Source organism: Quercus suber, unplaced genomic scaffold, assembly GCF_002906115.3.
Source record: "Quercus suber isolate HL8 unplaced genomic scaffold, Cork oak 2.0 scaffold_83, whole genome shotgun sequence".
Classification (NCBI taxonomy): Eukaryota; Viridiplantae; Streptophyta; class Magnoliopsida; order Fagales; family Fagaceae; genus Quercus; species Quercus suber.
Genome location: NW_027069548.1, coordinates 452,033 through 464,932, shown reverse-complemented (window position 1 = coordinate 464,932; position 12,900 = coordinate 452,033). Strand labels below are relative to the sequence as shown.

Below are 12,900 nucleotides of genomic sequence, written 5' to 3'. Positions count from 1 at the left end.
CCACTCTCACTCTCATCCCTACCGTCCACGTGCTCCCCATCCATGGACGTGCTCAAGTACCTGTCACGTCAGGCAGCTGCTTTTCATCTCTGTGTGAGTGGCGGTAGGTCATGAAGCACTGTTCAGATGTCTTCTCCACATAAATGCGGCCAGAAAAGCTGTTGCAATGCATTGAATACGGTGGCAGCAGCCTTCCCCTCAGATATTTCTTCATCCTTATCGTTTTTGAGCGTGCTTTGAGCTTATCTTGATCAGGTGGGCTCCTCGGACGATCAACCAGGCTTTTCTCCTGCTCAATTAATCTCCGCTATCATACCAGGGTAAAACATCCTCCTCGGACAGGAGATGTCCTCCTCGGACTGGAGACATCCTCCTCGGAAAGCGATGATCCTCTACCCAGAGGATTCCGCTCCAATCTGGACCTCGCATTCTATTCATCCTTATCTTCGGATGTGAAACAGTTCTCTCGTGGGTGTTCGGCCCGTTAACTTGGGCCTGATCCTTTTATCCCCCACAGTTACATTCAAGATTTTGAGATACAAAATATCTGAATAAAAATAGTATAAAAATATGCTCATTAGTTCAGAGAAAAAATGACAGCAAAAATCTAAACAATTTAATTCAATAATTTTGTTATCTTTAGCTTGTCTCCCCATAGAAAAAATTATTGGTTCCGTCACTGACTCTAGGCTAACAATTGTCATATTAAAATCACCAATCACTTAAAAACCATGATACCCATCAACAATCTTATTTATTTTTTATGAGTTATGTTAGGGATATCATATATTTTACTATATAATGCTTTTAAAAAAATACTTATATAAAAAATATCACAATAATTTCACCGGTGCACAATAATTCGATTTAATTTTCATAGAATTCACATGGACCTACAGCTACAAGGAAAAGTTGCGGCTTTTTTTTTTTGGCGGCAAGCATGTACATGGCATTTTTAGTAAATTCCACTGCCTTGTACAATTCCTTAAATAAATTAAATTAAGTTATTGAATTAGATTTAAACATAATATATGATTATATTGAATTTAATTATTTTTAAAAAATATTATATTTTTTTAAATGCTAAATATTTTAAGTTTTAGCACACAAAAAAAAAATTTTAAAAATTGAATATATGCTATTTATGTTTCTTTAATTGATGCACAATATTATGACTTACTTTTCCAACATGGAGCACATGCAATGTTTCACAATATTTTATGACTTGCGTACTTTTCCTTACACTAGTGATTAGAGTAGAGGTTTCTTGGAAATATCATTCTCTCTCTCCCTCTCAAATTATTGAACTGGAAGAAGATGAACCAAAACTATGTACAAAGACTAGTAAAAAGTGTTAATGTATATTATGTTATAGGCTTTAGGCCCAGCTAGTTTACTTGTATAGCACACTTGTACTTGTACTACACTTTACTTGTACCGCACACATATGCCTCCTATATAAAGGCATCACATGTATATTTCTAGATCATGAAATACAATAATACTATTCAGTATTTCTAACATGGTATCAGAGCCACTGCTCTAATACTTTGGTGTGTCGCTCTTAAGCAGTCTTGTCTTCTTGGGTGTCATCTGCAGCCGTTGTTGTGAGCAGCACCACTGCCCCCACCGTGACTCCAGTACATCAAAAACCACTGCCTCGCCGCCATCATCGCTTCCGCCTCTCCGATCAGACCACAGATTGTACCATCAGAAAGAAATATCTCCGATCTACTTTTCTGTGAAATTTCATCGTCATCGGACCAGACATGCGCCCCCACGCGCCACTACAATTCTCGGCATCTCTTCCACGCGCCGCCAAGATCCTTCACGCGCCCCTACGCGCTTCCACGCGCCGGACACTCGCCTCCACGCGCCTCCATGACGTCATCATATTGCCACGTCAGCCCTAGTGACGTCATCAGTGCTTACGTCAGCACACGTCAGCTTGCTTACGTCATCGCTCCAGACCATTGACCGCGTTGACTTTGACCGTTGACTTTTTGCCAGAGTTGACTTTTGCAATTCAGGTTCTCCTTACTCAGTTTTTCGCGTAGATTTCATTTTTGCAGTCTGTTTTTGCATATTGTGTTTCTAAATGGATAAAAAGGATGTTTTTCTTCCTCGCCCCATCAATACTGTATTGGAGGGGAACAAGAATTACTTATCTTGGTCTCAAGCTATGCGCAGTTTTCTTAAGGGTCGCATGCTCTGGCATTACTGTACTGGTTCAATTACCATTCCTGTCAAGGGAGCAAGTGAAGAAGATGCTGCCTTCCTTGGTCGCATGATTGAATGGGATAGTCACAACCATATGATCCTCACATGGATTCGGAACACTTCCATTCCCTCCATCTCCAATCTGTTGGGCAGCTTTGATGATGCAAAATCAGCATGGGATATGTTGGCCAAAAGGTACTCCACTACTCACGGATCCATGAAATATCAGTTGGTAGTTGAATTGCATCAACTTCGACAAGAACCAGGGCAATCCATCAATGACTACTATGATCAGCTTCGCTTCATTTGGGACCAAATTGACCTTTCTGATCCGATTTGGGCATGCTCACAAGATGCTCAGCAATATGCTACAGTTAGAGATGAATTTCGTCTCTATGAGTTCCTGATGTCACTTCACAAGGACTTTGAGCCCATCCGAGGTCAGCTTCTTAATCGCAGTCCTCCTCCCTCTCTTGACACTGCTGTAAACGAGTTGGTTAGAGAAGAAGCTCGGCTTGCAACCCTTCAAGCCCAGAATAAGTTCAATGTTTTGGCTATTACTCCTTCTATTGACCAACCTCAGCAATCAGGTGATTCTTCTGGCTCTAGCAATCGTCGCAAGCAGACCAACAAGAAGTTCTGCAATTATTGCAAGCGTCCTGGCCACACCATTGAGACTTGTTACCGTCGCAACAAATCTACTGCTGCTGTTGCTAATACTGAGCCTACTCCGCCGATGCCTTCCACTTCAGCTGAGTCCCAGTCTTCTGGATCCACTATCAACCTCTCACCCACTGAACTACAGGAGATCATAGCTCAGGCTGTTCGTATGGCTGGTAATGCATCTCTTTCCACTGCTCTCTCAGTTCTGCCCGGTAAGTCTCAAACTTGGCTTTTTGATTCTGCCTGTTGCAATCATATGACACCTCACTCATCCTTATTCTCCAAACTTGACCCTGCACCACATCCTCTTAATATTCATATAGCTGATGGTTCCACCATGCATGGGAATAGTCTAGGTTTTGTTTCAACCTCTAACCTCTCTGTTCCTGGGGTCTTCCATGTACCTGACCTATCCTATAATTTGTGCTCTGTGGGACAATTAGCTGAACTAGGATATCGCCTTATTTTTGACTATTCTGGGTGTATTGTGCAGGATCCGAGGACGGGGCAAGAGCTTGGGACCGGTCCTAGGGTTGGGCGTATGTTTCCCGTGGACAATCTTCATCTTCCACCTGTTGCTCCTGTCTCTGTTGCTGCTGCAGCTGCTGCAGTTTCTTCCTTACCTTCTCTCGCACTTTGGCATTCTCGTCTTGGTCATGCCTCATCTACTCGGGTACAACAGTTAGCTTCTAAGGGTCTGTTGGGTTCTGTGTCCAAAGACAATTTTGATTGTACTTCATGCCAGTTAGGAAAACAGCCAGCTTTACCTTTCAATAATAGTGAATCTATATCTAATAGTATCTTTGAGTTAATTCATTCTGATGTTTGGGGACCTTCTCCTGTTACTAGTATTGGTGGATCTCGTTATTTTGTTGTTTTTATTGATGATTATTCTCGTTATAGTTGGATCTTTCCTATGAAATCTCGTTCTGAAATCTTACCAATATACAGTAACTTTGCAAAAATGGTTGAAACACAATTTTCCAAACATATCAAAACTTTTCGTTCTGATAATGCTCTTGAATATACTCAATATGCTTTTCAAGCTCTGTTACATTCCTATGGCACTGTACATCATCTAACCTGTCCAGGCACCTCTCAACAAAATGGTCGAGCCGAAAGAAAACTTCGGCATATTCTTGACACTGTCCGTGCTCTTCTTCTTTCTGCCAAAGTTCCTGCCCCATTTTGGGGTGAAGCTGCTCTTCATGCTGTTCATGCCATTAATCGCATTCCAAGCACTGTCATCCATAATCAGACTCCGTATGAGCGTCTTTTTGGGTCACCCCCTGACTATCATTACCTTCGCTCTTTTGGATCTGCTTGTTTCGTTCTTCTTCAGCCTCATGAGCACAACAAACTTGAGCCTCGATCTAGACTTTGTTGTTTCCTTGGTTATGGTGAAACTCAAAAAGGGTATCGGTGCTATGATCCTGTCTCTCATCGTCTTCGTGTTTCCCGTAATGTTGTCTTTTGGGAACACCGCTTGTTTGTTGAACTCTCTCATTTTCGTTCTTCCCTTACTAACTCTTCTGTTTTAGAAATCTTTCCAGATGAGTCTCCTGTTCCTTCTACAGATACTCTTGATCCTCCTTTGGACTTCTCTATTCCATCTCCAGATATTTTTGATGATTCTCCTAGACAGGTTGTAGATGAACAGGTTGATGACGAGCTACCCCACCTTGAGCCCAGGTCCCCTGCTCCTGCTCCGCCTGAAGATCCTCCACAAGACATTCCACCTCGCCACTCAACCCGGGTAAGATCCATTCCTGCACATTTACTTGACTATCATTGTTACACTGCCCTTGCTACACTCCATGAGCCTCAAACCTATCGTGAGGCCTCTACTGACCCTTTATGGCAGATTGCAATGAAAGAGGAAATTGATGCATTAACCAAAAACCATACTTGGGATCTGGTTACTCTCCCTCCTAGTCAGTCTGTGGTTGGTTGTAAGTGGATCTATAAGATCAAGACTCGCTCTGATGGGTCCATCGAGCGCTACAAGGCTCGTCTTGTTGCAAAAGGTTTTACACAGGAGTATGGGATTGATTATGAAGAGACTTTTGCTCCAGTTGCCCGTATCTCCTCTGTTCGTGCCCTCTTAGCTGTTGCTGCTGCTAGTAAATGGGACCTTTTTCAGATGGATGTTAAAAATGCCTTCCTTAATGGGGATCTGCATGAAGAAGTCTATATGCAACCTCCTCCTGGTCTTTCTGTTGAAACAAACAAGGTTTGTCGCCTTCGACGTGCACTTTATGGCCTTAAACAAGCTCCACGAGCTTGGTTTGCCAAGTTCAGCTCCACCATCTTTCGCTTGGGTTACACTGCCAGTCCTTATGATTCTGCCTTATTTCTTCGTCGCAATGATAAAGGTACCATTTTACTCCTCCTATATGTGGATGATATGATCATAACTGGTGATGACCTCAGTGGCATTCAAGAACTCAAGGATTTTCTTAGTCAGCAGTTTGAGATGAAAGACCTTGGACATCTCAGCTATTTCTTGGGCCTTGAGATCACTCGCTCCACAGATGGTCTTTATATTACTCAAGCCAAGTATGCATCTGACCTTTTATCTCGAGCTGGACTCACTGACAGCAAGACTGTTGACACTCCAGTTGAACTTAATGCGCATCTGACACCCTCGGGGGGGAAACCATTGTCTAATCCCTCTCTTTACAGACGATTGGTTGGCAGCCTAGTTTATCTCACAGTTACTCGTCCGGACATTTCTTATGCTGTTCATCAGGTGAGCCAGTATCTGTCTGCTCCACGATCGACTCACTATGCTGCTGTTCTGCGCATTCTACGATACTTGAAGGGCACTCTCTTTCATGGCCTTTTCTACTCAGCTCAGTCTCCTCTTGTACTTCGTGCATTCTCTGATGCTGATTGGGCAGGAGATCCCACTGATCGCAGGTCCACTACAGGTTATTGCTTTCTCCTTGGTTCTTCTTTGATTTCTTGGCGAAGTAAGAAACAAACTTTCGTGGCCCGCTCCAGTACTGAAGCAGAATATCGTGCTCTTGCTGACACCACATCTGAGCTCCTTTGGCTACGATGGCTTCTTAAGGATTTGGGGGTGTCCACATCCTCTGCTACTCCCCTTTATTGTGACAACCAGAGTGCTATTCATATTGCTCACAATGACGTCTTTCATGAACGGACTAAACACATCGAGATTGATTGTCATTTTATCCGTTCTCATCTTGTCCATGGTGCTCTCAAGCTTTTCTCCGTCTCCTCCAAAGATCAACTTGCAGATATCTTCACCAAGGCACTTCCTAAGGGACGCACTCGTGATTTGGTTGACAACCTCAAGCTGGTCTCACATCCACCTTGAGTTTGAGGGGAGGTGTTAATGTATTTTAGGTTATGGGCTTTAGGCCCAGATGGTTTACTTGTATAGCACTTGTACTTGTACTACACTTTACTTGTACTGCACACATATACTTACTTGTACCGCACACATATGCCTCCTATATAAAGGCATCACATGTATATTTCTTGATTATGAAATACAATACTACGATTCAGTATTTCTAACATGGTATCAGAGCCACTGCTCTAATCCTTTGGTGTGTCGCTCTTAAGCAGTCTTGTCTTCTTGGGTGTCATCTGCAGCCGTTGTTGTGAGCAGCACCACTGCCCCCACCACGACTCCAGTACATCAAAGACCACTGCCTTGCCGCCACCATCGCTTCCGCCTCTCCGATCAGACCACAGATTGTACCATCGGAAAGAAATATCTCCGATCTACTTTTCTGTGAAATTTCATCGTCATCGGACCAGACACGCGCCCCCATGCGCCACTACAATTCTCGGCGTCTCTGCCACGCGCTGCCAAGATCCTTCACGCGCCCCCACGCGCCTCCACGCGCTTCCACGCGCCGGACACTCGCCTCCACGGTCTGCTGACGTCATCATATTGCCACGTCAGCCCTAGTGACGTCATCAGTGCTTACGTCAGCACACGTCAGCTTGCTTACGTCATCGTTCCAGACCGTTGACCGCGTTGACTTTGACCGTTGACTTTTTGCCAGAGTTGACTTTTGCAGTTCAGGTTCTCCTTACTCAGTTTTTCGCGTAGATTTCATTTTTGCAGTCTGTTTTTGCATATTGTGTTTCTAAATGGATAAAAATGATGTTTTTCTTCCTCGCCCCATCAATACTGTATTGGAGGGGAACAAGAATTACTTATCTTGGTCTCAAGCTATGCGTAGTTTTCTTAAGGGTCGCATGCTCTGGCATTACTGTACTGGTTCAATTACCATTCATGTCAAGGAGCAAGTGAAGAAGATGCTGCCTTCCTGGTCACATGATTGAATGGGATAGTCATAACCATATGATCCTCACATGGATTCGGAACACTTCCATTCCTCCATCTCCAATCTGTTGGGCAGCTTTGATGATGCAAAATCAGCATGGGATATGTTGGCCAAAAGGTACTCCACTACTCACGGATCCATGAAATATCAGTTGGTAGTTGAATTGCATCAACTTCGACAAGAACCAGGGCAATCCATCAATGACTACTATGATCAGCTTCGCTTCATTTGGGACCAAATTGACCTTTCTGATCCGATTTGGGCATGCTCACAAGATGCTCAGCAATATGCTACAGTTAGAGATGAATTTCGTCTCTATGAGTTCCTGATGTCACTTCACAAGGACTTTGAGCCCATCCGAGGTCAGCTTCTTAATCGCAGTCCTCCTCCAGATATCTTCACCAAGGCACTTCCTAAGGGACGCACTCGTGATTTGGTTGACAACCTCAAGCTGGTCTCACAACCACCTTGAGTTTGAGGGGGGCTGTTAATGTATATTATGTTATGGGCTTTAGGCCCAGCTAGTTTACTTGTATAGCACATTTGTACTTGTACTACACTTTACTTGTACCGCACACATATGCTTACTTGTACCGCACACATATGCTTACTTGTACCGTACACATATGCCTCCTATATAAAGGCATTACATGTATATTTCTAGATCATGAAATACAATAATACTATTCAGTATTTCTAACAAAAAGAAAAAAAAAATACCATATTAAAAGAACTTTTCTAACTTGTCAAAAAGCAAATAAAAAGAAGTTATAATTTGTCTGTTTGACCTCTTTTTGAAATGCGAAAAGTGTCGGCATGTGTGGTCAATTTTTCCCATAAAAAGTAGTTATAATTTGTCTATTTGTCCTCTTTTTGAAATGCGAAAAGTGTTGGCATGTGTGATCAATTATTTACATAAAAAGAAGTTATAATTTGTCTGTTTGCCCTTTTTGAAATGCGGGAAGTGTTGGTGTCGGCATGTGCGATCAATTTTTCACATAAAAAGATGTTATAATTTGTCTGTTTATCCTCTTTTTGAAATGCGGGAAGTGTCGGCATGCGTGATCAAATTTTCACCAGCTACTTCCCGGTTATCTAAAAAGGTGTTTATATGATTGATACGGTAAATTTGTAAATTTATACATGAAAATGTTAACGAATATTTTAACTATATTTGTTAATTGACAATATTTTAAAAAATTATTAGAAAAATAAAATTTGAACAATTTTTTTTTATTTTCTTTAAAAATGGTTTGAAAATTTTACTAAAATAAACTTTTAATAATTGTTTTGAGAATACTCGTTAACAAGAACTAATTAAAAATTTGATGTTAGTTATAAATTTATAAGTCGCACAAATATATATATATATATATATATATTTATATTTATTTATTTATAAGCAGTAAAAATATGCTAGGTTTTGTTTTTGTGAATATGGTTAACTAGGGGTGTTTGTTAAACCCATTAGTCTAAGTGCACTAGTATTGGAGACGTAAACACCCTCCTATTGCTATTTTACAACCTAAGAGCACTCACAGCAGTGGTGCTATATAGGTATAATGCTATATTTTTAGCTCAAAATTACAAAAAACATCACGCAGCAGTGGAGCTAAATCTAAAAGATTTAGCTCCACAGCTACAGTACACATCTATATTTAGATGTGTACTGTAGCTCACAAGTAAAAAAAAAAAAAAAAAAAAAATTTATTACATTTCTCTCTCATCTCTCATTAAATAATCTTTTCCCATTCTCTATCTCTCCGGCTTCTCTCTTTCTTCTTCTTCCTCAATTTTTTTCTCTCTAGCAAGCCAGCCACTCCCTTATCTCCCTCATCCCTCAGCTCGCCGGCCACTTCCTCAGCTTGCCGGCTACTTGTCGGCCACTCCTCATCGCTGATCTGTTCCAGCAACCAAGCTCGCCGACCCACCCCAAGCCCCATCGCCCAACCAAGCTTGCCAACCCACTCTCTCAGTCACTCTCACCTCTCTCAACCAACCCAGCTCGCCGACCCAGCTCCCGCAAGCCACCGCTGCCGCACCCATCTCTCTTTTCTCTTTGCTGTGATTGAGTTTTTTTTTTTTTTTTTTCCTGCTGTGGATTGCCGGTGCGGGTGGTAGTGGTGGTGGGGTTGGTAGTGATGGTGGTTGTGACTGTGGCTGTGGTTGTGGCTGATGGTAGAGTGGGTTGTGGGTGGTGCTATTGATTTTTTTGGGAGTGTGATATATTATTTTATTAGAGTAGTTATATTATTTTATTGTAATATTTATATTATTTTATTGTGTTAGAAGCTAAAATAGATCCACTGCTGCAGCACGTATGTAGGTATAATAGATAAAGTGATTTTTGGTGTAGCTAAATAGCTAAAATTTTGCCCCCACTGCTGTGAATGCTCTAAGAGAGCAAAAACCTATTCCATCCGGGTTTGTTAATTATATTTTTAAGTTGTCTATAAAAATAAAAACTAAAATATATGGTGAATTATAAAATGAATTGATAAAATAAATAAAATAGTTTTTGAGGATGCAAAATATGTTTTTTTTTTTTTTTTGCATCCTCAGATGCTAGTGCTCTAATGAAACCTAACTAGAAGTCTTTGGGCTGGTTTTTCATGGCTTGAGTTTTTATTTTAAACTTAGGATAAGTCAAGTTTGGGTTAGCAAAATTTTCAACCCAACTAACTGAACTCAATCCACAGTATTAATAGTCTAAAAAATACAAGCCGGTCTTTGAACTTTTATAGTGCACCAATATATGCAAGATGATTTCCTTAAAAGAATACAAATGAGAAAAATAAGGAGAGAAAGAAAGGAAAACTTAGAAAGTAACTTCAATTATCTAATTATGATGATAGGTACAAGAAAAAACACTCAAATAAAATCCTTTGTTTGTAGATCCCATTTCATGGTTAGTTTTAAATATATATATATATATATATATTGAGTTAACATGGTTAGTTGATTATGATTAACTTATGACTTATAAATTTTTTTTCCCCTAAAAAAGAGCAGAACTTGAAGAGGGGAAAGAATTTGCACATAACTAAACATCTTCTATGCCTTTGTCAATATTAATCACTTCAATAAGAGGTTATATTTGGCATGACCTTACAGCTAGTATCTCCCAAGAATTTTTAATACAATTTATGTGAATTTCAATCTTCAATCCTCTAGTGTAACCAATATAATTAATTAAGGCCAAATCAATAAAAGGACAACTTAGTGAACCCAAAGCACCCCGGGCCAACAATTGTCATATTAAAATGACCAACACCACTTAGAAACCATGATGCCCATCAATGATCTTATTTACTTTTACGAGTTATGTTAGGTTTATCATATATTTTACTATATAGTGCTTAAAAAAAAAAATACCTGTGTTTAAAAGAAAATCACAATATTCACCGATGCACAATATCTTACGATTTACTGTTCCTTACACTAGAGTGGAGGTTTCTTGGAAATTTCTTATATAAAATGCCAAAGCCAAATTGCGCACTCTGCTCCAAAAAATCTTTGCTTCCAGACCCCACCTCTCACTCTATCTCTCTCTGAAATTATTGAACTCGAAGAAGAAGCAGAAGATGAACCAAACCTGTTCACAAGGACTAATAAAAAGCAATATAATTGTTAGAAATATATTAGCCCACTAGCATAGGCCCAAGCCTAATTCTACTTTGTGTGCAAGCCAAGTCTCCTACTTGTACTACAAGTCTATTAGTTTAGGGTTTAGTCTACTATATATACACATGTTATGATTCATTGTAACACAAGATTTATACCACACTCTAATATATTATTGATGTAGCCCTTTAGGGTTTCCTCTGTGGATGTAGGCCGTTAGGCTGAATCACGTAACCCTCGTGTGTTATTATGTTCTATACTTTATGCTTTCACTTCCACATCCATACTAGCATATTCAACATGGTGTATCAATGCTAATATTTAACATGGTATCAGAGCCACCTTCTTGTGGCCATGGTTTTCTGTCCTTGCGGTACATTTAAGAGCAATCTTTGTCTTCCTCAGTGTTTTTTTGCTGCGTTCATCTTCTTTGACTTCCTACTGCTGCCGTCAAAACTTTCCGGTATAGTCATGCCATCGTTAGAAGTCACATGAACAATACAAGACCATTGCCTTCCTCAAACTACCGTCACAGAGCCAAACTTCATTCAAGGAATCTTCTCAACTTTATCAAATCTCAAGATTTCTTCAAATTTCCATCTTGAGCTTGAGAAGGGGTGTTAGAAATATATTAGCCCACTAGCATAGGCCCAAGCCTAATTCTACTTTGTATGCAAGCCAAGTCTCCTACTTGTACTACAAGTCTATTAGTCTAAGATTTAGTCTACTATATATACACATATTATGATTCATTGTAACACAGGATTTATACTACACTCTAATATATTATTGATGTAGCCCTTTAGGGTTTCCTCCGTGGATGTAAGCCGTTAGGCTGAATCACGTAACCCTCATGTGTTATTATGTTCTATACTTTATGTTTTCGCTTCCACATCCATACTAGCATATTCAACATGGTGTATCAATGCTAATATTTAACAATAATGAAAGTGGTCTGCCCCCTATTCAAATCTGGGATTTTGCTAAGAATATTGTCGAGGAGTTCAACGAGGCTTCCACGTGGGATCTTACACCTTTGCAGCCTCCTCTTCATGGCTGGGTTGCTCCTCCGTCGGGCTTTGCTAAAATTAACGTGGATGGTGCTTGTTCTATTGATGGCTGTGGCATATCGAGTGTTGGAGTGATTGTCCGGGATGATTCAGGTAGGGTGATTACTGCACTTTGTAAGGCTCTAACTTCGCGTTTCCCTGCCAAGTGTACCGAATTCCTTGCGCTGGAACAGGGAGTTCTTTTGGCTCAAGAGCTGAACCTTACTCACGTTATTTTTGAATCTGATGCTTCCTCTATCATCCTAGCTGTCTCTCGAGGGAAAAATGGTGGCTCAATGGGTCACTTTGTTCAAAGCATTTGGGCTGCAAGATCTTTCTTCTTTTGCTGCTTGTTCCAACACGTGAAAAGGGAATACAACAAGGCTGCTCATGAGCTAGCCCAAGTTGCCAAATGTAATCAAGTTTTTAATCTTTGGAAGGGTGTTATTCCTCCCTTTTTAGTTGATTTGTTTCAGTCAGGCCTTGGATAAATTTGATAGCTGTTGGCCTCTATTGTACTCATTTTCTTAGTGAATGAAATTTTAGTTTCCTCTCGAAAAAAAAAAAAAAAAAGCAATATAAAAAAACAACTTATCTAGCTTGTCAAAAAGCATGTATAAAATAAATTATAGTTTGTCGGTTTGTCCTTTTTTGGAATGCGGGAAGTGTGGCGTGTGTTCTCAAATTATCTACAAAGGCGTTTCCATTAGAAGTGAGGCTCATCTCATTATCAACCAAACCACCCAATTATTTACAAGAGAGATGCTACGTCTATAACAATTTTATAATATTTTTACAACAAATCACAGGTGGTTAGTTGTTATTGGTTCAAATTTGAAACTAACACTAAGATTACTTTTTTGTCCCAACAATAACAACTAATAACAACTTGCCACTTAAGAAATGTTGTAAAAATGTTGTAGAAATGTTGTAGACATAGCATTTCTCTTATCTACAAAGGCGTTTCCATTTGAAGTGAGGCTCATCTCATTAGCATCACTTCTTAAAAAAAA

General features: G+C 40.2%; 1 protein-coding gene across 1 annotated transcript; it reads left to right on the top strand.

Annotated features, from left to right (window-relative positions):
* The first annotated feature begins 11,763 nt into the window (after window positions 1-11,763).
* On the top strand, window positions 11,764-12,378 carry LOC112035461 (uncharacterized). Its single transcript, XM_024068286.1, has one exon. It carries the CDS (start codon window positions 11,764-11,766, stop codon window positions 12,376-12,378), a length of 615 nt encoding a protein of 204 aa, XP_023924054.1.
* The last annotated feature ends 522 nt before the right edge of the window (window positions 12,379-12,900 follow it).